The 27,489-nt window shown below is 48.3% G+C and overlaps 14 protein-coding genes across 14 annotated transcripts; 9 read left to right on the forward strand and 5 right to left on the reverse strand.

Moving 5' to 3' along the window:
* Positions 1-136: 136 nt before the first annotated feature.
* Positions 137-743, forward strand: HO173_003827 (uncharacterized protein; the record flags this gene model as incomplete). Its single annotated transcript, XM_037305752.1, has 2 exons — positions 137-237; positions 299-743. 2 exons carry the CDS (start codon positions 137-139, stop codon positions 741-743), a joined length of 546 nt encoding a protein of 181 aa, XP_037167507.1.
* Positions 744-1,233: 490 nt separating this feature from the next.
* On the forward strand, positions 1,234-3,876 carry HO173_003828 (uncharacterized protein; the record flags this gene model as incomplete). Its single annotated transcript, XM_037305753.1, has 18 exons — positions 1,234-1,697; positions 1,757-1,806; positions 1,866-1,896; positions 1,957-1,996; positions 2,048-2,064; positions 2,157-2,204; positions 2,259-2,321; positions 2,374-2,560; positions 2,615-2,653; positions 2,707-2,827; positions 2,882-2,893; positions 2,943-3,147; positions 3,199-3,236; positions 3,286-3,314; positions 3,363-3,426; positions 3,505-3,587; positions 3,640-3,729; positions 3,796-3,876. The coding sequence occupies 18 exons, from the start codon at positions 1,234-1,236 to the stop codon at positions 3,874-3,876; spliced, it is 1,662 nt and encodes a 553-aa protein (XP_037167508.1).
* Positions 3,877-6,560: 2,684 nt separating this feature from the next.
* Positions 6,561-8,546, forward strand: HO173_003829 (uncharacterized protein; the record flags this gene model as incomplete). The annotated part of the gene is made up of 4 exons (XM_037305754.1): positions 6,561-6,804; positions 6,855-7,098; positions 7,158-7,358; positions 7,412-8,546. The coding sequence occupies 4 exons, from the start codon at positions 6,561-6,563 to the stop codon at positions 8,544-8,546; spliced, it is 1,824 nt and encodes a 607-aa protein (XP_037167509.1).
* Positions 8,547-8,744: 198 nt separating this feature from the next.
* On the reverse strand, positions 8,745-10,691 carry HO173_003830 (uncharacterized protein; the record flags this gene model as incomplete). The annotated part of the gene is made up of 7 exons (XM_037305755.1): positions 8,745-9,658; positions 9,709-9,741; positions 9,797-9,944; positions 9,995-10,174; positions 10,228-10,314; positions 10,366-10,633; positions 10,684-10,691. The coding sequence occupies 7 exons, from the start codon at positions 10,689-10,691 to the stop codon at positions 8,745-8,747; spliced, it is 1,638 nt and encodes a 545-aa protein (XP_037167510.1).
* A 480-nt stretch (positions 10,692-11,171) lies between these two features.
* HO173_003831 (uncharacterized protein) lies at positions 11,172-12,244 on the reverse strand (the record flags this gene model as incomplete). The annotated part of the gene is made up of 3 exons (XM_037305756.1): positions 11,172-11,681; positions 11,735-12,087; positions 12,160-12,244. 3 exons carry the CDS (start codon positions 12,242-12,244, stop codon positions 11,172-11,174), a joined length of 948 nt encoding a protein of 315 aa, XP_037167511.1.
* A 431-nt stretch (positions 12,245-12,675) lies between these two features.
* On the forward strand, positions 12,676-13,896 carry HO173_003832 (uncharacterized protein; the record flags this gene model as incomplete). Its single annotated transcript, XM_037305757.1, has 7 exons — positions 12,676-12,715; positions 12,768-12,838; positions 12,903-12,925; positions 12,976-13,034; positions 13,090-13,205; positions 13,258-13,374; positions 13,429-13,896. 7 exons carry the CDS (start codon positions 12,676-12,678, stop codon positions 13,894-13,896), a joined length of 894 nt encoding a protein of 297 aa, XP_037167512.1.
* A 404-nt stretch (positions 13,897-14,300) lies between these two features.
* HO173_003833 (uncharacterized protein) lies at positions 14,301-15,622 on the reverse strand (the record flags this gene model as incomplete). Its single annotated transcript, XM_037305758.1, has 4 exons — positions 14,301-14,996; positions 15,052-15,330; positions 15,390-15,576; positions 15,612-15,622. The coding sequence occupies 4 exons, from the start codon at positions 15,620-15,622 to the stop codon at positions 14,301-14,303; spliced, it is 1,173 nt and encodes a 390-aa protein (XP_037167513.1).
* Positions 15,623-15,962: 340 nt separating this feature from the next.
* HO173_003834 (uncharacterized protein) lies at positions 15,963-17,632 on the reverse strand (the record flags this gene model as incomplete). Its single annotated transcript, XM_037305759.1, has 10 exons — positions 15,963-16,022; positions 16,157-16,185; positions 16,237-16,303; positions 16,353-16,365; positions 16,503-16,548; positions 16,607-16,656; positions 16,722-16,735; positions 16,793-17,209; positions 17,379-17,442; positions 17,586-17,632. The coding sequence occupies 10 exons, from the start codon at positions 17,630-17,632 to the stop codon at positions 15,963-15,965; spliced, it is 807 nt and encodes a 268-aa protein (XP_037167514.1).
* A 523-nt stretch (positions 17,633-18,155) lies between these two features.
* On the forward strand, positions 18,156-19,004 carry HO173_003835 (uncharacterized protein; the record flags this gene model as incomplete). The annotated part of the gene is made up of 2 exons (XM_037305760.1): positions 18,156-18,890; positions 18,945-19,004. The coding sequence occupies 2 exons, from the start codon at positions 18,156-18,158 to the stop codon at positions 19,002-19,004; spliced, it is 795 nt and encodes a 264-aa protein (XP_037167515.1).
* Positions 19,005-19,831: 827 nt separating this feature from the next.
* HO173_003836 (uncharacterized protein) lies at positions 19,832-20,603 on the forward strand (the record flags this gene model as incomplete). The annotated part of the gene is made up of 3 exons (XM_037305761.1): positions 19,832-20,110; positions 20,170-20,293; positions 20,347-20,603. The coding sequence occupies 3 exons, from the start codon at positions 19,832-19,834 to the stop codon at positions 20,601-20,603; spliced, it is 660 nt and encodes a 219-aa protein (XP_037167516.1).
* A 145-nt stretch (positions 20,604-20,748) lies between these two features.
* Positions 20,749-21,613, reverse strand: HO173_003837 (uncharacterized protein; the record flags this gene model as incomplete). The annotated part of the gene is made up of 2 exons (XM_037305762.1): positions 20,749-20,847; positions 20,903-21,613. The coding sequence occupies 2 exons, from the start codon at positions 21,611-21,613 to the stop codon at positions 20,749-20,751; spliced, it is 810 nt and encodes a 269-aa protein (XP_037167517.1).
* Positions 21,614-22,229: 616 nt separating this feature from the next.
* Positions 22,230-22,859, forward strand: HO173_003838 (uncharacterized protein; the record flags this gene model as incomplete). Its single annotated transcript, XM_037305763.1, has 4 exons — positions 22,230-22,264; positions 22,318-22,478; positions 22,531-22,554; positions 22,606-22,859. The coding sequence occupies 4 exons, from the start codon at positions 22,230-22,232 to the stop codon at positions 22,857-22,859; spliced, it is 474 nt and encodes a 157-aa protein (XP_037167518.1).
* Positions 22,860-23,379: 520 nt separating this feature from the next.
* On the forward strand, positions 23,380-25,553 carry HO173_003839 (uncharacterized protein; the record flags this gene model as incomplete). The annotated part of the gene is made up of 9 exons (XM_037305764.1): positions 23,380-23,405; positions 23,492-23,542; positions 23,597-23,622; positions 23,674-23,700; positions 23,752-23,787; positions 23,840-23,988; positions 24,037-25,026; positions 25,075-25,463; positions 25,511-25,553. 9 exons carry the CDS (start codon positions 23,380-23,382, stop codon positions 25,551-25,553), a joined length of 1,737 nt encoding a protein of 578 aa, XP_037167519.1.
* A 644-nt stretch (positions 25,554-26,197) lies between these two features.
* Positions 26,198-27,342, forward strand: HO173_003840 (uncharacterized protein; the record flags this gene model as incomplete). The annotated part of the gene is made up of 5 exons (XM_037305765.1): positions 26,198-26,243; positions 26,302-26,390; positions 26,466-26,496; positions 26,620-27,122; positions 27,181-27,342. 5 exons carry the CDS (start codon positions 26,198-26,200, stop codon positions 27,340-27,342), a joined length of 831 nt encoding a protein of 276 aa, XP_037167520.1.
* Positions 27,343-27,489: the final 147 nt, after the last annotated feature.

Below are 27,489 nucleotides of genomic sequence, written 5' to 3' on the forward strand. Positions count from 1 at the left end.
CATGGCATGGCATGGCATACTGCGACGAATTGCATTTAACATGACACGTACCCTCTTGCACTGCTCCTAACTGAGTCCAATCAAATTCCGCCTGTGAAATTCTTCGGTTACCAACACTACGAACCCTTCGTCTACAATGTCTCGAATTACTGCCATTCACAAAGTCGGCGCATTTCGGCGCCTTGTCACGCTGAACACCCCGCGAGCTTATGACTCCTACTATCCTGGAAAGCATAGGTAGACTCTGCCAATCCAGCCCCACCAAAACAGCTGCTGAGTCCTCTTCTCTTACCTAAAGGTGTTCAAAGTCCATCCGGCCTTTTCACTGCAGCAGTCAAAGGAGGACGCTTGGGGACACCTCAAGCATTGACTTTGCTTACTTCCCTCAATACGAGCTCCGTGAGCCCGCAAAGAATGAGATAATGCGTATTCCCATCCTTCCCTTCAATTCTTCACCGCCTGCAAGAAGCAACGAAGCTCTTGAGTCGGTGATCCGACCGGAGATCACAACGGCAAGTGCGAATGGAACACATATCGAGTCTCCCTCCGCAATGTCAGACGTGACAGACAATCCAGGACACACAGATCTCGATCCTTTTGACTTGACGAACACGGTCACCACGGCGGCGTCTGAAGTGACGGGTTTGCCCATCGAAAGACTGCAGGAGCCGGGGGTCGTAAAGGAACTTTGGAATGGACTGCTGGATGATATTTTAGGGGCGAGGAAGACTGCGAAGGCGTGAGTCAGGAATGAAAGCCAGGGCAGTGTGGGAATGTCTTTTTATTTTATTTTTTCCTTGTTGAAGCGATTCTCGATTTATGTCATTTTTCTCGGTGGAAGCTGGACGGCTACGATACAACCAAAAAGATTGCTGCATGCTATCAGGCTTGGATCTCAGCGCGGTAACAACGGATGTTCGCTTCGACTGTGATGAAGAGCAGGCTGTGGAAAAGAATGTTTCGTGGTCTGGACCATTGATGAATCATATAGCTTAAGCTGAATGCAGTCATTAAGTTCCTAGAGAAGTCTCTGTTGCTATCATGATACAAGGAATGGAAAACCCCGAGGCAGAGGGAATAGGCGCAACCTTTGAAAGTTGATGACTAGTGGTATTCAGCCCTATAGTACTGCCTATTGATGAGACGACATTTCCACATCAAAACTGTATTTTCATTTTTTTGCTCATGTAATTATGTTGTGGACCTCTTCCATGATGTTGCTGCGATAACACAATGCCCAAAGATCGCCTTTATGACCTACGGGATATAGAAGTCAGCCGAGAGCCAGAGCAATCTCGCTCATTGCTCGCCCAAGGCGCCGTTGACGACGATGAAGTTGGACCTTCGCCAGCACATCAACCGCCTCCATTTCCCCAATCTTCTCTCTCCAGGACCGCTTCAAATGGGTTCCCTCGCGCTCCGCGCACCATAAATCGAGTCCGCTTCGACGTTAGAGAGACGGACAGCGGCGAGCATGCGCTCAACGGCCATGTGCGTACACCGAGCCGGGAAAACGGCGATTGGCCCGAGGCTGAGCATGACTTGTTCGGAAACGATGTTGAGAGTAGGGAAAGTTGCGCAGGGCAAAGGGCGCCTCTTCTCACTGATGTCGAGGCACCTAGTGTCATGGTGGCCGAAGATTTGGATTTCAACGCTGAGGGACTGCTGGAAAATGCCAGGCCGAAGAGTGGTATAATGTAGGGCAGTTCTGCAGCGCAACCTTGCGGGCCGGGCTCGGGTGCTGAAATGTTTGCAGAAGTGCATTCATGAATATGGCGAATTCAATAATTGGGGCTGGCATAATAGGCAATTCTCACTGCTAGTTACATTGCTTTCGCGGTCCCAAACTTATACTATAGCTCTAGGTCAGCCGTATGCTTTTCGGCAAGCCGGTTTGTAAATCTTACTGTTCGAATTCGGCCTTGAAATTTTGTGTCCTTACCTATATATCGCTAGATCAGCGGGAATCGTCCTCCTGGTTATTTTAACAATCACAGTGAGCCCCCTGGCGACTTTTGTGGACCATGGGACACTGATCGTCGTCTAGGTAGACTGGACCATACGGCAAGACTCTCCCTCGCTCTCGATCTCCTCCCTTTCTGGTGTTACCATATCAATTTTCCAAACCTAAGAGCGAGAGTTGATGTGCTTTGCAGCTTGATCGTGATCAATTCGAAATTCAGTGGTGCCAGTTCTTTCCAAGGGTATGTGAAGACGCATGCGTTGATGGCAACTTACAAAATGTTTACATTCGACAGAACTGTGGAACACTGCTTTGGCGCCTCCGGACTCATTGCGATCTCCATCGCCCAATTCGCCTTGTATGCAAAATCGAGCCTCGACCAAGGCCAATGCTAACTATGCTCCCTTCAGTGCTTTTGGAGGCATGGTCGCCTTCTGTGTCATCATGGGAGATACGATCCCCAGCGTGATTGCGGCACTTCTCCCGTCTTTATCGGACATGCCTTTCCTCTGGCTTTTAACCAACAGACGAGCTGTGATCATTTTGTGCACTCTCTGTTTCAGCTATCCTCTGTCTCTATATCGCGACATTGCAAAAGTATAGAAAATACCACCTTTTCCTGTAGCTTGGCATTCGTTAACCAAATTTCAGTTAGCAAGAGCGTCGACGTTAGCACTTTTAAGCATGGCGGTAATGGAACCATTCTTTGAGGCATATCAACTGTTTACTAATGTGAGATGTAGGTTATCCTGATTACAGTCGTGACGCAGGGCGTTGGGGTACCACAGGATCTCAAGGGTAACTTGAAGGGCTCGCTGTTTGTGGGGAATGGTGTCCTTCAAGCAATCTCGGTGATATCGTTCGGTAGGTCTCTTCGTTCTGAAACGCCAAATTCCAGAGACAGACTAACGATCATAGCATTTGTCTGTCGTAGGGGTCACGGCTTCCTTGCACTTCTGCTCCACTAACGAGCTGTCAGATCACAACTCTCTCCTGATATACGGTTCTCTAAAGAAGCCGACGATGGATAGATTCGCTCGCGTTACCCACTACTCTACATTCACGTCGATGTTAGCTTGTTTGACCATGGCTTTGGCTGGCTTTGTCACCTTTGGAGAGAAGACACAGGGCAACATCTTGAATAATTTTCCCAACGAGAATCTCATGGTTAACATTGCACGCTTGTAAGTCAATCTACTGGGACTGTAGACGGTGTCCTGCTGACGTAAGGGTAGTCTCCTGGGAGCCAACATGGTGACGACTTTACCGCTTGGTCCGTTCGTGCTAGCTCTGGATGAGAGGCCTAGCTGACGACGTCTCAGAGTGCTTCGTGTGCCGTGAGGTTATGATTGTTCGTACGGTCCATTTCCGGAGGTTGTCGTCACAGCTGACAGTCTAGAATTACTGGTTCCCCAATGAACCGCACAATCCTAATCTTCACCTAATTCTCACTACATCTCTTGGTAAGTCGTTTCCCAAGGCTTCTGAGGATCGGCCGCAAAGAGTAGACGAGATCGTTAAGGCTAACACAATGTTCCTAGTTGTAGCGGCAATGACCTTGTCTTTGATCACTTGTGATCTTGGCGCTGTATTCGAGCTTATTGGGGCAACGAGCGCCTGCGCTGTAAGCATTCGGCATACTGCAAAGAGAAAGCTGCTGAAAAACTCTCTTCAAGCTCGCTTATATTCTTCCACCCCTGTGTTATATCAAATTAAGCACCCGTAGCTGGAAAACCATTCCTGCGATCCTCTGCGTTGTCTTCGGAGTAGGAAACCCTCATGCATTCTTATCATCTTAGAAGAATAGATCGCTGTGACTGACTGGCAAGTAGATGATAGTGATGACCATCAGCCTGATACAGGCTGTCGTAAAGATGATTAGAAATGAAGGTGGCGCTCACTCCTGTCGATAAACTATAGGAATTGTCATGCGGGATCTGTCTCCCAGGAATAGTCTTAGAGCTTCAAAGGAGCTACGAGGGCCAATTTCATCCGCCTGCAATGCATGAAGACGGTACTTAGCCATTTCACAGAAAGATTGCTGTGATCATTGCCCCTTGCCTTGGAATCCGGAAGGTCCGTGTCCTCTTTCATTGTGACCAACAGCATGTTTGCCGTCTCGTGGGACAACTACCAACGATACTGCTCCTTTGGCGTGGTATTTGAGAGGTTCAGGTACCTTCAAGCAAGGACCTTTCGCCGGCGGTTAGCAGGCAGACCCTCAGGAAATTGGCAGTCTGAGGCGCCAAATCTTTTCTTTTCACATCATTTTCAGCATCAAACCGAAAAACCCGTCAATCATGAGTAGTATCGATAGCGTTAGGAAAAGCATGCGGGATGAAAATTCTCGTTCGTGCTGCTCTTCCCAACAACTCAGCGACCTGTACCGCTTCCACTGTCACCTTTTCTAGCTCTGTGCCTTTTAGCTATGTCGTTGAAGCCTAAGCTGGACGCACGCTGTCTTTGAAAGGTCGGAATAATAGCATACAAACCCTGTAGATCTTTCTTAGGCTGCTTCGACATACGGAGTGTCGACCGTTGGAGATCAGAAATAATCTGCGACTGGACAGCAACAACTGCCACTTTTTGGCACGTTCCATGGCGAGCCTCTAGGAAAGGTGGCAGTCGAAGAGGTACAAACTCCTGAAGTATCCTCAATTTGAAGCAGCTCCGGTCATAAATGACAAATGTTCTCGGGGTGAGAGCCCAAGTTCGGCGGTAATTAGGAAAGCTCAGCGGCCTCGACTGAAGTCCCTTTCTGCCAATTTGCCTGGCTGACTTCTGGAACAGGGAAAGCACCTAACTGCCCGACAATTGGTGTACACGAACCCTCGACACTCTGGCCTTCCCTTCTCACTGACCCCGAACTTCCCACATTTCATGTGCTCATGTCTATAGACCGTACACTGTGATGCCTGCCCGTCTACTCTTCTTCAAGGACATTGAATACCGGATTTCTGACAGAAGAAAAGCACAAAAGTAAAATGCCTAATCACTATTTCCCAAAAAAATTAGACTTGGACTTTCTGACGAGATTAAAGGACACAAGGGAAGCACAAAGGTGAAGCGCCCAGTTCCCCGCGAAAATTGGTGTGAATGAAACTTCACCATTCTGCCTTCTCCCAGTCACTTCCAAAGTCCTAAGCACATCTTCGATATTCAGTCTCACAATACAAAATTGTGACGCCTGCCTTTCTACTGCCCATCTGTTGCCCATCTACTGCCCGGCCCTATTTTAGGTCCATCGGGCACTCAACTTTCTGGAGAAAAGAAAGTGCAAAAAAGGAGCGCCTAGTAGTAGTCGGCGGGATTTGGTGTGAATTTTGCTTTAACCTTCTGTCCTGGTATTTTCCTCCAAACATGCCTTATATTCATCCATTATATACTACTCGATCTTCTTCCTAATTCTTTAAATCTCATATCTCTCGAGGAGAAGGGAGCATAGAAGTGAAGCGCCTAGTTATCCGCGGAGTTTGCTGTTAATCTAGCTTCGATCTTCTGTCCTGGTATCGTCCCCCAAACTTCCCTTTTATCTATCCACTATCTGCTACCCGGCCATCTTCCTAATTCTTCAAATCTCGCATCTCTCAAGGAGATAGGAGCCTAGAAGTGAAGCGCCTACTTGTCCGCGGGATTTGATATGAGTTTGACTTCGACTTCTTGTCCTGTCCTTCACACCAAACTTTCTAGAAAAAGGGAGCATAGAAGTGAAGCGCTCACTTGTCCATGGAATTTGCTGTGAATTCAGCTTCGACTTCCTATTCTATTCTATCCCTCACATCAAACTTCCTAGCATAACGGAGAGCACAGAAGTGAAGCGCCCGCTTATCCGTGGAATTTGCTGTGAATTCAGCTTCGACTTCCTATTCTATTCTATCCCTCACATCAAACTTCCTAGCATAACGGAGAGCACAGAAGTGAAGCGCCCGCTTATCCGTGGAATTTGCTGTGAATTTAGCTTCGACTTCCTGTTCTATCCTGTCCTACTTATCCTTCACATCAAACTTTCTAGCATAAAAGGGAGCACAAAAGTGAAGCGCCCGCTTGTCCGTGGAATTTGCTGTGAATTTAGCTTCGACTTCCTGTCCTATCCTGTCCTACTTATCCTTCACATCAGACTTCCTAGCACAAAAGGGAGCACAGAAGTGAAGCGCCCGCTTGTCCGTGGGATTTGCTATGAATTTAGCTTCGACTTCCTATCCTGTCCTTAACTCCAAACTTCCCTTCTATTCGTCTATCTTCATGATGCATAGTGCCAACAAGTGTATGTCTGCTCTCCGGCTCCTATTCTAGGCTGATTAGGCCCTAACTTTCCAATCACGATTGACAAGCGCTATATCCTCCGCGGAATTGGGTGTGAGCTTAGCTCTCACTGCCCTTTTCCATAAAGTGAAGTCTTGCAACTTGCCCAAAGCGCGCTAAGAATAAGCGGTAAGCAAAATCTTCCTTCTCTACCTCAGTTTGGAAGATTAGCAACCACATCATCAACCCCATTCCCTCCATACCATCCATACCATCCATTGCTTGGGCTAACCCCCCCCCTCGTCTGTACAAGACGACGGTAGTACACCACAACCATTCCTAAAACTCGCACACGATGCCAAATCTCGTCGGGTTCCGAGATGGTTCTCCACCTCTCGTGGAGGACCAAGCAAAGCAAACCACCCTAGTTGCTATGCAAATGGAAGCGTTGGGATCGCGACGCCGAGACTTTCTCTCGACGACAGACTTCAAGGAAAACAAAGCTAGCTATGTCCCTACGGTGCACCTTGAATCACAGCGACTCGTGAACAAGAGAAGCATCGGGCAAGGAGAGAAGTCCAAGTTAGAAGGCTGGAATAGTAAGACTGTATACGCTGAACACCTTGTCGCGTGCTAATCATGAGCCAAGATGCTTGGACGCGTTTACAAGACGATGGCACTGATACACAGAATCTACGAGCTGTCAACGAAGGCTTGGGTCAAACTCACCGAGCCAGACTCATGAATGACGACAGCGTTCGAGACTATACGGGAGAAGAAAACTTTTGTGGAGGAGGTCGTAGCGGTAGGGGTGACCGTGGTGATCGCGGTGGCAGAGGTGGCGGCAATGCTGGACGAACTACAGGTCGGGGGGGCCGAGGGAAGGCCAAAGGGTAATCACCTCGATCGATAGTCAGATGGTCGAATCTGGTCTTGCTGACTGGGGACACAGAGAACGCAGGGTCACATTTCAAGATGGGTCATTGGTTCAGCCTATCACTCGCGTCCGCGTTCCGAAAGGGCAACCTAGTGCTCAAATCGACGTACCTCGCCACCCACCACACCCCATACTAAAGACAGTCTCAGCTGTGACATCAGCGAAAGGAAACACTACCACACCAAGCACACCTGCTACGCTCACCCGACCACCGGTGTAAGTGCTTGATCTTCACCAAGTTGTATGCTATCACTAACCAAAACTAATAGTCATTATGACGGAATGCTTGCTGCACCCAGTGCGTTCATGGCTTCTGTCGGAATACGCAAAGAACGAACTCGGGATGAACCAAACATCAAGGACGCTCCGTCCGCGACGGATACCTCAAAGGAGAAAGTAATTGGATACAAAAATGACACTTTGATCATAAAGATCACAGACACCTCAAGCGAGAAGGCGATCGCGCACAAGTCCAATGCTTCGGCCATTGATACACCGAGTCACAACACAACAACAGCAGCTGGCAAGACTATTAAAGGTTTGGACTCCCATCCCAAAGGTGATCTGATGGATCTCGACACCGGTCGAGAGACCACGCAGCCAGTGCTTCAGTTCACAGCACCTAGCACCAAGGAGCCGCCTTCTCATCATGTTGACCAGGTAGTCTTAGCTTTCGATCAGCAGATAGAGGCTTTGGAGAAGATCGGTGTATTTAATGCCACTCAACTGGAACTCCTTAAATCGATTCAAACACAGGTGCACGCCCGCAAAAATGCCACTGCTCCAGTGAAAGAGGCTCCTCGTCCTGGAATTTACACCAAATCGGAGCTCGTATCCCTACGTCCGACAGCTTCAGTTCCCGAAGTCACAACTGGTATCGCGGCCAAATTCGCACAGCAACAGCACGCCTTTCTCATTGGCGAGCATGTACACAAGACTAGGTACCACACTGCCGCGTCTTTGACCGAGGATTTTGAGAGGCTCTCAGTCTCAGACAAGAGACCTGCCAAGCCAGCTGCAACGGACCTCTCGATCTCAGACAAGAAGCCGGCCAAGCCAGCTGCAACGGACCTCTCAACTCCTGAAAAGTCGAATATCAATCCCTTCGGTCCTCCACCAGTCAAGGGCAAAGGGCCCTCTCTTCCAGCTCATCTGTTGAACCAAACCACTACGGCGGACCATGGGGCGGCGGCGCGTGCCCAATATTCGGGTAGCAATGACATCTTAGCTCCGATCTCAGATCGACAGTCGCTGGTGGATGTTACCTCAACGACGCGTCCTACTCGTCGAAACATGATCAATCAGACTGGGTTTATCGCCCTTGCAGAGAACCGTGTCAACTTTGTTGCTGCAGGTAAGAAGGGAGAGGACCCGTTGCTCGTGGCACGCAAACGAGGTTTGTGAGACATGGATTCAAGGACTATCCTCGTTTACATCAACATTCCCACACTGTGATCGATCTGGGAAACGAGCTTGCAATTGTACTTAGCTACACTAGAGACAGATAGACATGCATGCAATGCTTTGACCAAAAGGATTTCCCTCAAGCAACCCTTGTCCACCTTTGCCATGCGAGTGTTCGTCGATTGCCTCTGTTACACCTTACGAATCCAATATCTCCACATTGCTATGAACAAGCTGTGCCTCTAACCCAATCTTCTGACGTTTGACGTCTCCACCTGCATCAGAAGCCACGTTTGTGACATCGCCCAATGCTGAACGCGGCCCGCTGTTCTCTACCGGTCTCTTCATCTGGGGTGGCTTGTACGAGCCTCGATTCTGCAACGGGCTTGGGGCTCCCATCGGCATACCAACCCGCCTCATCTTATCTGACTGTGGATTTACAAAGTTGGCACGAGGCACTGCTGGTTGTGGCGGTGCCCCAATAGCTTCCCTGCCGACAGGCTTGGATTTTGTGTGATCAACTCCCGCGGTCTTTCGAATACTCGGGCTCTCTAAATGGGGATTGAAGGCTGGAGCCTTTAATGGCAGACCGGGTCCATTCTGAAGAGATTCGGCGGCTCTCGCTGTGAAAAAGCCGACAGGTGGGTCGTGTTCTGATGTGCTCGATGAATCGAGACTCGGCATTTCATTTGGAAGGACCTTATCTTGGGCCCGTACGCTTTGGGGTAAGCGTGGCGCAGGTAGTTGCTGTCCCGATATTGATGGTTTGACTTGTGGTGGAGGAGCAGGAACATGTTGTGGCTTTGTTCCCTGGCCTGGGTTCTGCGGACCTTCAACCACATTCATTGGGAGTACCGGATTGTTTGATCCAAGATTAATAGGTGTTTGGGGAGCTGCAATATGATCGGACGTCATGGAATGATTGCGGGTGAGTGGCGACTTAAGTCTTTGCATGCCGTTGTAATCCGGTGCACGCGTGGATGAAACACTTGCTTTACCCGGAAGACTGTTCCTGCGTCGGAAATGGTCCGAAGAAACAGAGGGATCTAGCCTCACTTCATCCGGATGATCACCTTGAGAGACACTGAAGTCTGCTTCGTCGAAATCATCACCTGCGCCGCCAGTCAGCGCTTGCTATTAAAGGAGCTGGTCAATGTCTTACTGCCAAATTCGTCTTCAGGGTCTCCATTGAGAGCTGTAGAGTGATTTAGCAATGGCTCAAACGCAATATTGAGACAAGCCTGACCAACCTGTAGCTTGCGTGTCTTCTCTCTCTGTAGGCCATTCCCTCTTCAAAGTAGGAAGACTGGGCTGCCGGGAAAGAGCATCAGCTGCGGACTCCCTCCTGACCGGAGCGAAATCGGGATGCCTGTGCAGATTTTCGGGGTCCCATTTGGTCTTATAACTACGTTCAGTGAACGGTGGCAGCAACGGACTGGTCCACTTACTGGGGCGATCTTGAGTTTCGTAACCTTCGCTACGTAGTCTTTGTCATAGACACAGTTGCCAAGTAGGTTGCCAAAGTTGCGTAAGGCTCTCTTCAATCCATCAGTCGTCCCCTCCTTCTTTGCTTTCTCAAAAGCTGCGGCTTTGCCTTTACAATTTTCGATATGCCCGTACCCAATGTCCTGGTACAGTTCAGTATATGTGAATGCGATCGCTTTCGTTCGGGAGACTTTACCTCGTGGAATGTACCATCTCGAAGTGTCACTCTGACAACGACTGATAGACCAAGGCTGACTTTCCCAGTGCTCTGACTTTCGTCGACCTAGCCTACACTTAGATCCTCGTTGAAGTTGCACACCCGAATCTCGCTTACGAAGTCGATCTGCACATTCTGGATTCCACTCGACCATCCGTTGAAGCCAAAAACCTCATTTGCAAGATTGATGCATTTGTCTGCCGACAAGTAGTGGACCTTGCCTCCCCCAGCACCTGGTCTTGATGATATGTATTCCGGTCCCAACTGCTTCTCCAGACGACTCGATAACGTGGCGATATCTTGCGCAGTGTATTCACTGACATGAGGCTTCACCTCCTCATATGGGTTGACCGATGTAGCAGCAGGCTTGTGCTGTTCGCCTTGTCTGGCGCATGTCAGCGCATGTTTAGCTATTGATTGAGATAGATCACTGACCCTGGCATTCTGATTTCACGTAAGGCTTGAGCATAGCAATGATCATCTAAGGAAGAATTGGCCTAATGGTGTTTTGATGTCGAGCTGGGACGAGGTGGGTCGCGACTGCCAAGACTGGCGGCGCGTCGCCGAAAATGCCAAGTCACATGTCTGATCTGCCATGAAAAAAATGAAAACTTGCACAAGAGCAGGTAGGCAGGTAGGTAGGAGTGCTGCAAAAGTCGACAATACCAACGAAGATCATTGTCCACAGAATATATTTGGACTGCTTTCTATGCATCGATTATCGAATAACAATGGCCTGATGGCCATGAATATGTAAATCTTGAAAGAAAGCAGGAACCACTACTGGGTTTTCCTTCATGGCTCAACCCTAGTCGCCATAGGATGTCCCAGACGCCTTGCAATGATAGCCATAATCCCTATGCTCCACCCTTTCATATGCGTTTATCATGATTCGTGAGACCCGTTGACGAGACAACGAGACGTCACTTGACAATCAACGAAGCACTCGGTACCAATCCGAGCTCTTTCAAAGAGGCTCCGAAATCTACTGCGTCGAACACTTTCTTTGGAAAATTTTGAACGAAGCTTCCAACTTCAAGACCCGAGTCTTGCGTTACAGCTGAGGCGACTTCGAAGAGAGTGGTGTCGACAGGGAAGGCTTTTTGAATGTTGCCCGTCGGGAGCTGTAACCGTAGGCGTGTTTCGGTGTATGCTGATGCAGGCTTCGATGCTACAGGGCCGGAAGTTGTAGGGAAGGGGGCGGCGGCTTTCGGGGCTGCTGGTGGCGCTCGTCCCTCACGTTCCGCTTTTTCCTTCTCTGTCCTCAATCGTCGCTCTTCTTTGTCTGCTGCAATTTTCGCTTTGATTCTCTCCTTGGCGGCTATCTCATCTTGCTTCTCCTTGCGCTTCGCGGCAGCATCCTTGAGCTGCTCCTTCTTCTTCAGATCTTCCTTAATATCTTGTGTCTCTTTGGTGCTCTTCCGACGGATCTCCTATGACCCAGAGTCAGCTTGCTTAGGCATTGCAGGTTCCAGCAGGGTCTTACCTCATTCTTCTTCTTGTCCAATTGATCCTGCTCCGATGTGCCAGACCGTTTCTCGGCAAGTTTCCTTCTCAGCTCTTCAAGCTTTGCCTTTTTCTCCTCCTCGGTGAGAGGCGCGATTTCCTCGGTGGATTCGGAAAAGTCAACGTGGCCGGTCTTGGTAGCGTGGAATTCCGCTTGTGCATGGCTTCTAAGCTTTCTGCCACAATCACCGCACACGAGCGACTTGGCTTCCTCGCCCGGCTTCAAGTCTGCTGGCACTGTGTTGGGATCCGTCTCGGCCCTGGCGTCTGCTGCTTTGATTTCGTCGAGCGACTTCCCTTCCACCTCTTCGAGCCACCCCACTGCTGCTGTTACTGGTCGACATGTCAATGTCTTATCACGACGGGGGATCTCGTAGACCACTTCAGCTGCGAATGGTGACTTACAATCGCCTTTCTTCTGCATGGCCAGCTCAGCTCTTGGTTGGTCGAAGCCCATTTCAAGAAGAGTGTTAAGATCGGTAGATGCCATTTGTTTTGGTAACCGGCCTAAGGATGAAGGGAAGTTGTTGGAAAGCTTGGATTCAGCTGTAGGTAGTTAAAAGCAGTTCGAAGGACTGGTACAATAGGGACAGTGTCAAATAAAATGTGTTGTTGATTTCTCAAGCATGTTCGACATTTTGAAGCACCAGAAACCGCGAACGTCAGCCGAGAGCCGGCGCCTAGAGTAGTCCTTTGGCCAAGACAGGGTCCTCTCTCCAGTCTCTCCAGCCTCTTAACATCATATGTAGCCTACACTACTCCGTACTCAGTAGTATTCACCAAAGTGCTGAATTGTTATCAATCTCATAAAGTAGAGCTTGTTGGAGAGTGTCATATCAATCTCGATCCACGTCATCCAAGTACATCACCAAACTCTTGCATAGCGACCGACACAAAGATATAAATCCCCGAGTCGTTATCATGTCGGTCACGCTCGATCCCCCCGAGCTTGGTTTTCGCCGTACGTTCTCGGTATCGCAGATCTGCCCCTGTAGCTAATCAAATTGGTTCAGGTCCTTTCACACATGAAGTTACGCAGCTTCTACGCCTCAGCAATCCGAGCAAGGATCCGATAGCGTTCAAGGCAAGCTCTTCTATCGTGTCTGGCTTGTGCCACAGCGGCATGGACTGATTGGAACATATCGCAGGTTAAAACTACAGCTCCTAAACAGTAAGCATTGATACCGGACCGTGTTGGTAAGTTTACTGAGGAGCGGCCAGGTATTGTGTTCGGCCCAATTCAGGACGCATTGAAGTCGGCAGCGAGGTTGAGGTGCAAGGTAAGCGACATCAACGGAAAAGACCATAAGGAATTCGGCTTCTGAATAAATGCAGTTCTCCTCCAGGCGATGAGAGAAGATCCTCCACCTGATGCTAGATGCCGCGACAAATTCTTGGTCCAGTCTGTCGCAATCACGCCAGAGAGAGACTTGGGCAGTGTGACAGCCATTGTTAGTCAGGATCTTCTATACCGTGCAAGGACATTTGCTGAGAACCCAACAGTGGCAGAATGTGGAGAAGATTTCAAAGGGTTCCATTGAGGAGAGGAAGATTCGTGTAGTCTTCTTGCCCGCTGATGGCACGGCGTCTACCCCACAGCACAACAATGTCAATGGAATAGTAAGGAGTCGAACCCGTTCACACCCCTTTTCGCAAACACTGATTACACCTCAGCATCTCGGCAACGAAGCACCCCCAGCCTACGGTTCCCCAGCTCCTTCATATGGCTCTCCAGCTCCGGAAGCCGTCACCCCAGGCACCCGCTCTGCAAATGCTGCTGACTCGCATTCGTTCAACGACAGCAAGACCATGACCGAGTCTGCCAGCAATGCAGCAGCGTCAGCGCAATCTACTGTTGGCGCTGCGGCTTCCAGCGTGGCCAACGCAGTACCCATGTCTGGCGATGACGTGCGAGCGCAACTTGCTCAAGCGAAAGCTACTATTGCGAGGATGACACAACAGTCCGAAGAGCAAGGTCTAAGGCAGAGGAAGACGGATGCGGTAAACCAAGACTCTCGAGAGCGTATCGCGACCGGCACGACCGGTATGGGAGTTCAACAGCAACCAGCAGATGGCGTGCCTGTACAGATCGTTGCGGCTCTGTGCTTGTTGAGCTTCCTTTTAGCTTATTTCCTTTTCTAGTGGGTAAGAGTCTGAACAGCGATGGCGCAGATGTCCGATAGAGCGGTTTTGTTGGGGATTCCTGTCTGTGCGCTATGCGAGCCGAATGTGCGGAAGCTCAGAACCGGACTTGTTTTGTTCTGGAGTTCTTCATCAGATATTGCTACATGACGCGTCATGAAGAAGCGAAGGTCTTACAGATGGTGAGCCAGGACAGGATTGAGTGCGCGGCAAGTTCAGTCAAGGCAAGCAAAGGCAAAGGATGGTTTGGAAGGGATTAGTCGGCTTTGCTATCCAATACATCATGTCAACCTGTAACTCGAGAATGTAGCAATGGTCCCAGTCAGAAGTCCATGCTTGAAGCTAATAATGGTCATGATCATTTCATGTCGCTATTCCTGCATGCTGATCCAAAGCTTCGTAGGTCATTTGACCCCTGGGATTCCAGCTCCCTTCCGCTCATTAGATCCCAACTCGTCTTCTCTCCAGCCGCCAACCTTCCTGCCCCCTTCATTCCTCTTTACCCTGCACCACAAGCCCACCTCCTTGTCCCAAATGAAGTGCCAAATCACCCATGTCCAACTTTTGTGATGCGGCAGTCCCGCATAATAGTCCTTGGCCATCTCGTGCAATGCCGGCAAACGTGTCCAGGGTATCGCTGGGAAATCGTGGTGCTCGTTGTGCAAACCCACGTTGTAGGTAAGCATGTTCAATGGTCCGTAATACGAGAAGGTCTCTGGAACAGGCACGAGGTCGTTGGCTTCTTTTGCGCTTTTAGGTTGTGGGTCGAACACATAATGCTCGGCGATGAAATGGCCTGCACAAGGATGCAACGAGCCGGCCAAAAAAGAGCTCATGATCAAGTATGCCAAGGCTCGGCCACCTGCGTACCGCAAGAGAAGGTAATCGAAGGATAATTGAGCGACGATGTTGAAGAGGTGGATCCGGGTCAATGGTAAGTGGTAGACCATCATCGGACGTAATGCGTAGAAGAGAATTTGGAAGGTGCAAAAAAAGGCCTTCCCCAGAACGGAGTCAAGGAAGAAGGCCTCTAGGGATGTAGGTAGGTCGGTGTCCAGGCCATCGACGCCTAGGGATTTGTGGTGAGTTAGATGATAGGGCTATCATCCTGTCAGCTTTGCAATCGAGCGGCCTGACATTAATTGAGTTACTTACTCTGAAAGCCGCACTATAAGGGACTCCGATGGGAAGGTTCGCAAAGACAGCAAACAATCTGTTTGCCAAGGGGGCTTTGAAAGCCAGGTTATGAGAGATTTCATGGATGGCTAGGAAGAGGTTTTGATTTGCTGTTGCACCAATGACGTAGACTGCGAGGACATATTTCAGAGAAAGGACTGGGGTGTTACGCAGGTATACAGCACATGTGATTTGCAATGCGACGACGGCGAGCACGAAGTATTTAGTCAGAGGTTCTGGCCCGCAGAGCTTGATTACCTGTAAACTGAAGCATTAGCCGGGGTAGCAGCCAGGAACGCTCGAATTGAAATTGGTACTCCTGGATGTGCTTTAATGATTGCTTGTCTCCGTGTCCTATGTGGTTCCTCTGTATATGACCAAAAGAATCGGTCGCCATCATAGCTTGCTGCTGCTTGCTTGGGGAGGTCAAGCCGTGAGGAAGCCTGCACTGTGGTCGTCAATGTAGAAGGCATAATCTTAGGAAATATGGTTGACGCAGGTTCACTTGACTGTTAGCATGTCAAGACTACCTTTCTTACTTCGTGAACATTGGTCTGGTCTAGCCTACCTTCGGTAAGATAGGCTAAGGTAGTACAGGAAGATTTACAGACTAGTGCGTTTCGGCTTTCATCCAGAATACGGCTAAAGTAGATATGGTGATAATATGCTCACTTATCACGCCCATGTTCTATGATCAAGAGTCCTCGGTCAAAACGGGGATCCTCACTTTTAAGCTCGAAAACTGGATCGACGACCGAGACTTATAATTTGGTATGGTCTAAACGGCAATAAGGACCTTGTTGACTCGCAATCTAAGGCCGGAAACTGGTCTGACTTCAATGTTTCATATATACACAATGAAGCACATACAATGGGTTGCCTCAATGTGCCTACTCTTCTATAGCCGAATGCCTTTGCGCCTCTTTGTTTCCGTATATGTGGAATTGGATCTGATTCGAAATTCGCAGTCAGTACTGCCTATTGGAGGGGGTTCATCGAGGCTGAAAGCTTGCTTCGAAAGTACAGACTCTCAAGACGCAGTATCTGGTCCGAAAGAGGAAACACGGACTCCGAATATACGTACGAAGATTATGACGTCCTCTGCAATCGTTCCTGAAATAGGTCAGGTTGTGTCCCTTTGTTTGATGAGTGCACTCTACTTGCCCAAAGATCCAATGAGCCAAGGCATGTTCGTAAGGAGATACTCCTTTTCAAGCGAATGGAAAAGTATCTAACACCATAAGCATGAACCCAAAGGATAGTGGCTTCATCAAACATACGCCGCCACCATAACTAAAGGATCTAAGTCAGCAATCTTCGTTGATGGCGCTTCTTGAACAATGTCACGAGCAATAGAGCATTCCATGTCATGTCATGCCCGACGATACACATAATGCGAGACGTAGTGTTGAGAGACGACTATGACTTACGATAGATTGCCCAACAGAGATAAGACAAAGAAAAGGATCGAGAGTCCTGCAATGGTTATTAGCCAAGATGAGACTCTTGAAAAACATGCGAAGGATATGGCCACCTTCGCAGGATTTTTCGCGAGAATTCTTTATGATTTGTGGAATTCTCGCACTGCGCAGGATTAGCATTGCGGATAGACATTTTGGATAAAATGTTAGTGCTTGTAAGGAACTTACCCGAGGTACAGTAGCTATCCATATCAGCAGAGAACATGTGTAGAAGCCACGGAGAATAAGGACAATCGTACCGCTGATAGGTAGCCTAAGATCTGTGCAGGCACGCTGTCATGGGTGGTATTCTCGGGATCCTCTATGGTAGGTTTCCAAAACCCAGTTGTGAAAGCAACATAAAAACCCACGGTGCCAAGAGCACACACCGCGAACACACTCAGAGAATTCTTCAGCCAAGAACGGGCATGACCAGCGTCTTCTGGAATGACTGAAAGCGCTGCTGCCTCATCTCGTTTTTGAGACACAGAGGAGCGACGCCTCGAGCCTAGTAGACCGATATCACTCGGTCTCCGGCTAAGCAACGGCTGGTCTGGTCTGTCTTCTATGTCTACTCGGGTGGATTGAACGCCTTTCTTGCGAGAGTTAACGTAATCGTAGTATAAAATTTGGATGATCAAGACTGCGTCAGCAATACAGAAATATAGAGCCAAAGCCTATCAAACATGTCAGAGTCAGCGTTCTCCATTAGAATTCACGATGAATTAGAAGACAAATTTTGAAAGCGGTATCGAAGGGGAAATAAGATACCACTGCCGGAGCGTGTCTTGCGACTTAAGAAATCGTTGTCTTCGTTGAATGAAAATGAGACAGACAAAGTCATACGATTACAGTGGGCACTAGATGGGCTAGGGTTGCTCCGAGCAGATTTGCAAGATCACCGATGAACCTGAAATGATTTCGGAGTCAGCATATTGTAATGCAAATCGAGTCGTGGAACAGGTCTTAGGAGTGTTCTACTTCTGGGATAATTCTCGCCAAATTTGAATACAATACGAATCAGGAAGAGACTGCTTGGAAAAGATGACAAACCAAACAATTAAAAATGCCAGGGAAATAGCGTCTGCCGACTTGGACATGTAATTCTCAAGTAATTGTGGGACAAGTACAAAGAGCCAGCAGGCCAAGGATACCGATCCTGAGATCCCAGAAAGGATTTCATGGGTATCAAGCATTGTCCATAGAATACCCAGGCGTTGGCCTGATTACTACCTTCACGGCGCTTATGAAAAGGGAAAACTAGGTGGCAACCCTCCGGCAAAGCACGCGCACAGGGTTCTTGTTCAAGTATGTGTCGAGACAAGATGAGCAGCACAAAGAAATCAACAAATTAGAGATATCATGCAGGAGTATGCAGGTACCGCGTACGCAAAGAGAAAGTGTTTGAGCGCCTAGCGCCCACCTAGCGCCGCAGGGCTTAGTAAGTTTGTTCAATTCTATTCTTGTATTGCCTCAATCCTTTTTAACATCGGATGCTTTCTCACCGACGAGTCTTGTCTAAACTGTCTGTCATTATTGCTTCATGATTCAACACGTGCACTGTGTCTCTAGAATCAAGCACGTATTTCGCTCGTGCACCTTTTTCACTTTGAGTATTTCAATATGTTTTATCTAAGTGTATTCGCCCTCTTCATTCTCTCTATCAGCCTTTCTTTGGCATCAGATATCGAGAACCCTCTCCAGTATCGCCAGGATAATAATACGACGACAACAACGTTCTCTCCGGTGGCCTCTCCCAGCTCCTCATCCAGCTCTTCGTCTATATCAGTTCCTCAATCTGTGGGTCCCCAGACCACCGACTCGACAACGAGCACGTCCTCTGACGCTGCAACTACCACCTCGCTCCAAGGTGCGGCTAAGACAAATCCAACAACCTCAACTACTCAAACACAATCGAGGCTTTCGACAGAATTGACGTCCTTTACATCCAAAGATGGGTCTTCCTACACCACGTCCTCGAGCACAACTCCAACTGGCAGCGTGACACGCAAGATTGTGATTACAATTATCTCAACAAGCGGAAGCGTGACTTTAAGCATTACTTCTACATCTAATCAAGTAATAGCTGCGGCTTTGGCCTCAACCACATCCTCAGGAGCTCCTGGAATTGCCCAAAGCAACAGTGGATCGGGCAGCTCGGGCCTATCGTCGAGGAGTAAATCTGTGGTTGGCGGTGTTGTTGGCGGTGTCGGAGGCGCAATCTTGCTGGGAGGCCTGGCGATCGTTGTTTGGCGCGTTTGGGGCAAAAATCGACGGTCACACGGTGCTGATAACGATCTGATGGACCCACAGGCAGGGCAGGAGAAGAACAGCAGTGTCAGAGGTCACAGTCCCTTCGTAAGTCACGCTTGCAGCATAATTCACGTGGAGATGTCTGACCAATGGCTACAGCGATCTACTCTGGATCAATACCACAACCCCGGACCAGTCAATACGGCTTCCAACTTTTAGTGATCGAGAGTCAACCGATGTTATGAAGTCAGCATTTTAGCCACCAATGATCAGCGGCATTGTTGGGAGTCTGTAGCATATATTGGCGTCGGAAATCATTAACGAATTCCCTTTGTCGATATCATCAGCTACATTTATTAATTCCAGTCAAAATATCGGACCATACTTATTGCCTAAATGGCTAATTGGGACCCTTTTCCTGAGATCATTCGCTTTGCTCGAGTAATACCGTAGATGACGGCATTTACCTCCTCTTCTACGTATTTAATTTACCTGGTAGATGTTAAGATAATTTATATTTTGAGATATTTTATAGTTATTATTATAATTATATATAATTATTAAGTTATAGAATTTAAATTAGTAATTGAATATTTGATATGTAAATTTATGTGTATATTTAATTTAATTTAATTTATAAATATTTTTTATAGATTATTTTGTTTATTTTAATATTTATTTTAAGATTTATTTTGTTAAAAATAAATTATAAAGTAAATATTTAATTGTGATATAGTTATATTTTTTATTAAATAAAAAGTACGTATAAGAGCTACGGGACTGGACGATATTACACTAAATCGTTCCTTTCAGTTTGTCAAAACGATTTTACCTGTAAAAATGAAGAAATTGTATTATAAAGTAATATATAAGTAAATAATAAGGATTTTATTAATATAAATATTAAAAAAAGATAGGTACTCTTGGGTCAGAACACGCTAGCACACGCGTGGAACCCTTACGCGGTTTACTCTACTAGTACTACACGCAGTCTTCCTTCCTCAACTTCCTCTGATACTTAGAGCAAAACCTTGAGATAGCCCAAAATGTTTCAAATCTGTCCGCACTACAATCCGGAGTTCTTAATCCGAAAACCATCTCCTTTGGCGCCACTTAATCCTAATGCTTGCCCGCGCTTTTACCATCAGATGACGTCCGCAGGTGGGACAAGCAGTGACACGTCGGAGTACTCATACAAACGCGCTGCACAATATCCTCTACTGCAACGCAAACCTACCGAAGAACAAGATCGGAGGCGACAGGTCTTCTTGAAGAAAGTCCGTCAGGTCAGCGATGACAAGAAGTGGGGTTTCCGCAGCGAACAGGTGCGCGATCGTTGTGCTTGAGACATCTCCATGACGCATTTAGGCTGATACTGTAACAGATCTTGAGAAAGGACTTCCTTTCGAAGCAGCGAGAGTGGGAACTCAACCAAGAACGCTCGGCACCAGAGACCCCTCAAGCTCTCGATGACGACGAGCGGGAAGCGGAGTCGGATTCCACGGAGGGTAAAAGTGCTTACTGCGTTCATATGTATTTCAGCTAACACTCTGCCGCGCAGAAGTGAAGATGGTTGATCGAATTTTTTCACAGGAGAATCAAGCGTTCGAGGCGCTTATATTATCAATTCAAGACATCGCAGATCAGGAAGACCACCATCAACAGAAGACAATGTCCGATTACGGCAGTGACGAGGAAGAATACGATCAGTTATTCAAAGAGGTCATGTCGAGACAGGGATCGGCGGAGAGGAGCACTGACACAGTTGGAGTTGGCGTCCCAGAACAGCACCAGGAGATGGACATTTCTTTGGGGTAAGAGCAACCGAAGTCGTGTAATACGGCTTGACAAATATCTCAAAATTGCCCTCGGTGCAGGAGTTATGCTCAAGGCTGGGCCCAATTGTGGGCCAGGATGCCTGGCTAATTACATTTCCTGTGCCCCAGGGACCACAACTAATAGGTCATTGCTGAGCACACCCGGAGTCTATGTCACCTAAAGCATCTTGTGCAGCATTCATGTCGCCCACGAGATCAGCTGGGGGACTTCCAGCCGCTTGCATCTAATTCAGCTCGATTAGCTCCAGTCACATTGATGTACTGGGATAGGGCCTGTACCTGTTGCATTCGTTCCACAATGAATTCTCTATCCGCCTTATGGGAGTCAGAGTAACTTGTCTGTTCAAATCTCTCCACAATTTCTCCTACAAGTCTTTGCTGCACGTCATATCTTCGCAAATCGTCTGCACTTGTGCTGCTCCTATTGTCGGACATCCAGCGTGGGAATTTATTGTGTAACTCTTTCATCGGCTCGTACAGTATTTCCTTGTTTGTCAACTGCTCCATCATACCAAGAAGCATTTTGTTGAACCCTTCGTCATCTCCTACACCTTCTAGGCCGCCGTCTTGCATCTCCTTCAGCATTCGTGAGAGCATGTCATCGGAGTCCTCGGTCTTTGCAGCAGCTGTGGCTTGGTCTCCTGAAGCTTGCATTCGCTCCATGGTCTTTCGAATAGTCTCCTGGAAAGGTTCCTCTGTATTCGATAACGACACTTTCCCATTGATTTCGTCCTTTAATTCCGAAGGCGTGCCAGGATCTGCTGCAACACCCAATTCCCGCATCATGGCTTCAATCTCTGTCTTCATTTCCGGTGACTCATCTACATTGCCCATGAGTGCAGCCATTTGGTCTCGCAGTTGCTTGCTGAACTCATCCGCAGCTGCATCCGACTTATCTGACTCTTGAAGAGCTGGCACCGGCGCAGGCTCAAGTTTTCGTGAGACATCTTGGGGTTTACTGACGCTGGTATTTGAAAATTCATCGAGCATGTCTAGTACATTAATTAATGAGCGCCGGAATTACTGGGAAGAGCTCAAACCATGCCATCTAGATCGTCCAAATCATCCTCTTCTGGATCAGGCACATCATCATGTATTAAGGGTGCTTTGCCAGAAGTATCAGCAGCCTGCTTTGCGCTCATCTGGCGCTCCTCCTCTTCCATCGTAAACCCACCCCTTTCAACTCCTTGAGGTTTGGTAGTCCCGAAACATGTGTTGTGAATAAGTATCGTAGGAAAAGCGTGATTAAATGAATTTGAGTGAAGCGTGTCTCGGACTTGATCACAGCACTTGCAGTCAGTGGGGCCGTTGATCGACAGGCACTGCGGGGACGCCCAAAACCTGCCGACTGTTCTTCTTCCTACTCAAATTGCTCCTTACCTTTCGACTTCACACAGACACCCTGGGCAAGTCCTCTTGCGCCTACGGGTATCACTTTGTCTGATTGTTTCAGTCTCACTCCACTCAGCTCTTCACAGACTCCCCAATTCAACTAACACATCATCCACATCTCATACCTTACTACCGAGCACATGACCATCGACCTCCTAGCTCTTCGACGATCTTTGAACTACCCACATCGGCGAACACAATTACAGGTACAAAAATGTCCTTGTGTCAGAATCGCCTTCAGGAGGAGAGGCAAGCCTGGCGCATCCACATGACAGCTCAGACATAGGGTTAACGAGAAGCAGAAAGCAATGGCGTCGTGATCACCCATTCGGATTTTTCGCAAAGCCTGTTCGAACTACTCAAGGAGTTCTGGACTTGAAGAAGTGGGAATGCGGAGTGCCCGGCAAAGACAAGACGCTCTGGGAAGGTGGCCTTTTCAAACTAGATGTGCTTTTCCCGGATGGTGAGTTAGGGCGTGATTTGTCCCACGCATATGGCGCTGACCTAGTTTCTAGAGTATCCTACAAAGCCTCCAAAGTGTACGAATTCAAAACTGAGCCCTGGGGCAAAGCGAACTGACAAGGGTGCAGGCAAATTCGTTCCCCCGCTTTTCCACCCCAACGTCTATCCCTCTGGTACTGTTTGCCTGTCAATTTTGAACGAAGAAGAGGGGTGGAAGCCAGCCATCACCATCAAACAGATCCTCCTCGGCATCCAAGATCTGCTCAACGACCCAAACCCCGACTCGCCGGCGCAAGCCGATGCCTACAACTTGTTCAAGAGAGATCGCCAGGCTTACGAGAAGAAGGTCAAAGCCATTGTGAAAGATAATCCAGCACCATGAGAGGGCACTTGCGGCCTCATGGCAAACACAACGGATGATTAGAGGGCGATATCTGGATTACTTTGGCGCAGGGAGGAGATGACTGCATCAAAGGCGCATTATACATGCCCATGGCATGCAAAGGCGAGCTTTTGGCGCCATTACTCTATTATCTAGAGCCGTGCTGAGAGCGGGTCTTTTCCTGCAAGCATGCAAACCTGTGTATCTGAAATGGGTTCTTAAGGACCCATCAATTCGATGGCATTTATTTTCGACCCAAACGATCTTCTCATGTTCCTGGTGCTCCAGCCGAGCCAGCGTCATTTGAAGTATCTAAGGTTTAGATGCTTTCTTATCGGCCTTATCTCCGCTAGTGAGATTATGCATGCAAAGTAATGTAATTTGATTTTGAAGCGCACGCATTTTCTTCGGGAAATCGCAACAATTCATCCCTATTGTTCTTTTTCGTGAGCTCCTCATCTTCTCTCGACACTTTTACTTTACTCGTCATTTCTTGAAGCTCTTGAAGCTCTTGAAGAAGATGTGTGGGATTTTTGCCTGTCACTGGTAAGTGTTGTAACCCCAATCGGCACGTGTCTGCTTGCAATTCCTAGATTCGCTTCGTGGGCTTGCTGACTTTGTGGGCTTGTAAGCCATCCTGATGTGCAAAAGTTCAAGCCCACCGCTCTGCGGATGGCCAAAGCGTAAAAAATTGAAATTCCAATATCTTGAGGAAATTCTAACCAAACCCACAACAGCGCTCGCCATCGTGGTCCCGATTGGAGTCAGCAAGTCGAATAGACTCACAAAAGACGAAAGGGCTGATTGTGGTTAGGTGGTAACTTCATTGCGAATAACACAAGTCAGACGCCCGTAACTGGCTATTCAATGCGACGAAGCTAAATTGTGGTAGTCTTGGCCCACGAAAGACTGAGTATTGTTGGCGTTGGTGAGAAGAATTGCCAATGAAGTCTTTGACCGTTCCTGCTAAGCGTACGCAGATACTGGAGCCCAGCCTCTAGTCAGTGATGATGGCTCATTATCTCTGGCTGTCAATGGTGAGATCTACAACCATAGGGTCTTGCGCAAGCAGCTGAAGCGCCCCTACAACTTTAAGACCCACTCGGACTGCGAAGTCATCATACCGTTGGTATGAACTGGACATCACTCGCTCCGAGAAATTTCTGACCGTCTATAGTATATGGAACATGGACTTGATGCGCCAAAGTACCTAGATGGCATGTTCTCCTGGGTTCTTTATGACAAGGAAGGAGATCGCACAGTGGCCGCAAGAGATCCCATAGGAATTACCAGCTTTTACCAGGGATGGTCAAGCAAAACTCCTGGCGCAGTTTATTTCGCATCAGAGCTGAAGTGCTTGCATCCGGTCTGCGACAAGATCAAATCGTTTCCCCCAGGCCATATATACGATTCCAAGACCGATACAATGACTCGATATTTCCAACCTCGTTGGTGGGACCCGCTGAACGTACCTTCAACTCCGATAGATTACAAGTTGATACGCACTTCTCTAGAAAAATCTGTTCGCAAACGGCTGATGGCTGAAGTACCATACGGTGTGTTGCTCTCCGGTGGGTTGGACTCAAGCCTAGTAGCGTCGATAGCCCAAAGAGAGACGCTCAGACTCCGGTCAGCATCAGTGGGGAAATTGAATGGATACAGCGACCACGAGCAGCAACCTAGTGAAGAGCTTGTAGGAATTGACGATGACGATGAATTATCGACCGTGACGTGGCTTCCTCAGCTTCATTCCTTTTCGATTGGGCTGCCTAATTCGCCTGATACTAAAGCTGCTTTGGAGGTCGCAAAATTCCTCGGAACCAAGCATCATAGTTTCAACTTCACCATTGAGGATGGCTTAGATGCAATCTCAGACGTCATCTTCCATCTCGAGACCTACGACGTTACTACCGTTAGAGCCTCGACTCCAATGTTCCTTCTCAGCCGTAAGATCAAAGCCATGGGAGTAAAAATGGTGCTGAGTGGGGAAGGTAGTGATGAGATTTTTGGGGGCTATCTCTACTTTCATGCAGCTCCAGACAAAGAATCCTTCCATGCAGAGACCGTTCGCCGCATTAAGAATCTCCATCTTTCTGATTGCTTGCGAGCGAACAAGTCGACGGCAGCTTGGGGAGTTGAAGCCCGCGTGCCATTCCTCGACAAGGAGGTTAGTCTTGCACTCACAGCTAAAAAAAAAGCGTCCTAACTAATTTAGTTTGTGGAAAATGCAATGGACATTGATCCAGCAGAGAAATTGATTACGAAGGATCGGATAGAAAAATATATCCTACGTAAGGCCTTTGATACAACCGACGAGCCGCATACAAAGCCATATCTTCCGGGCAACATCCTATGGCGCCAAAAGGAGCAATTCAGCGATGGTGTAGGTTATGGGTGGATAGATGCCCTGAAAGACAACGCCGAGATCCACGTGACGGACGAGCAGATGAAGCAGCCCAAAGCCGAATGGGGAGATGATGTCCCAGATAGCAAGGAAGCGTACTGGTATCGTCTCATGTTTGATGAGCTCTTTCCGCCTCAGTGTGCATCAACGGTCATGCGTTGGACACCTACGTGGTCGAAGCAGACAGATCCAAGCGGACGGTGAGATGTCTCTTGACCTAAAAAGAACTTATTTCTGACTTTGACAGGGCGATCGCCACGCACCTTGCCAAGTACGAAGGACAGAAATAGAGCGTCTGTCATTTTTTCTTTGCGCTATTCCCTCGATGCCTAGAGCATATGAGGGTTTTTGCCTTGCTATGCGGATTAAGCAATAGACTCTAGACCTGAATAGACCGATGTTTAATAGATTCCCGAGAAGCGAGCATTCTAGGAGGAAAAGCGTCCAGCATACAAAAATCGGTCGATACAGTACTTATGCATGAGTCTCATGCTTGTCGCACGTCTGGTAAGATGATATCAGTGAAGCGTATCAAGTCGAATCGAAGTCAGAGTTAAACACGAGATCATTAGACCACAAAAGAGCATTCCATATAGGGATTCGTAGAGGTGAGAATCGAGAGTATGATAGCTCGACGGCCAAGTAGGTGCAATGAAGCTGAAGCGTGGTTGGACAGACGCTAATAAGCAAAGCAACCCTAACCGCTCCCGCTCAGGCTACTTCACTCCTTCACTCCTTAGCTCGCGCTCACTTATTTTCATCCAACGTGCCTCCCTGCTGCATCACCAATCGTCAAACCTTCAAGGGCATTGAGTGCTATATTTTCCAAGTCCTTATCATCCGTCAGAATGTCTGTTCCTCCAGCCTTCTCCGACATTTCCAAGACCTCAAATGATGCGAGTAACCCTTGCGGTTTACGTAGAATGAATAGCTGATGCATCTACAGCTCGTGAACAAGGACTTCTACCACATTGCAGCTGGTAATTGCAGCCTCTCAAATGTTCCGATGGGACATGTGAAGCTTATGATGTTTTCAAGCCAAAATCGATGTTAAGTCCAAAGCTCCCAATGGAGTGAGCTTCAACGTCAAGGGCACATCTACTCACGAGGGTCCTACAAGTGCTTCCGTGAGCCTCCAGCTTCGACTACAATGAAAACCGGATTCTGAAGCGCCAATGATACTGACTTGCTGGCTACATTAGGTTGAAGCCAAATACGCGGATCCGCCTACGGGTATGATTTTCAGTTTGCTTCGCTTTACCACCACGGCCCATCTCCATACTCCTTCTAGTCTCAACCACACTATCGTCCTTTGCCCCGGGAGTGCAGCGTTGCTGATTCTTTATCAACGTGCAGGCTTGTCTCTTACTCAAACATGGACAACCGCAAACGTTCTTAGTACAAAGCTGGAGCTTGACAACAACTTCGCCAAAGGGCTGAAGGCCGAAGCTCTCACAGACTTTGTTCCAAGCTCACAAAAATTTGGCGCAAAGCTCAACCTCTACTACAAACAACCCAACTTCAATGCCCGCGCCTTCTTCGACGTCCTCAAGGGTCCTGTTGCAAACGTGGACGCTGTCTTGGGGCGTGACGGTTTCTTGGTTGGTGGGGAGGCAGGCTATGATGTCCAGAAAGCTGCGATCACCAAGTATTCATTGGCCGTTGGCTACACAGCGGCAGAGTACAGCGCCGCTATCACTGCGACGAGTAGCTTGAGTGTCTTCGCGGCCTCGTACTATCACAAGGTCAATTCGCAAGCCGAGGCAGGCGCCAAAGCAACATGGGACTCGAAGGGCAGCAACAACGTTGGCATGGAAGTGGCAGGCAAATACCGTCTCGACCCTACGTCCTTTGCCAAGGTATGAGCCACTCAAACCACTTTCACTTTGACACGACTAAGCTTAGCTCGCAAACTAGGCCAAGATCAATGATCGAGGCATTGCCGCTTTCGCGTACAATGTCAAACTCCGACCTGGTGTCACTGTGGGCCTCGGGTTGTCTCTCGATACTCAAAACTTAAACGAAGCTGCGCACAAGGTAACGCTTCCAGATCGTCGACCGAAGCGCAACATCAATTGACAAGCAACAGGTCGGCACGAGCTTCGAGTTCGAGGGTTAAGGTGAGAATGTTTGACCTGGGTTAAAACTAGTGCTTTTTCGATTCTCACGTGACTGTAATTAGACAACTGCTCTTCTATGTAGCGACTTCAAATCAGTGCACACTGT

Source organism: Letharia columbiana, assembly GCF_014066305.1.
Source record: "Letharia columbiana isolate WasteWater2 chromosome Unknown Sc0000009_s1, whole genome shotgun sequence".
Classification (NCBI taxonomy): Eukaryota; Fungi; Ascomycota; class Lecanoromycetes; order Lecanorales; family Parmeliaceae; genus Letharia; species Letharia columbiana.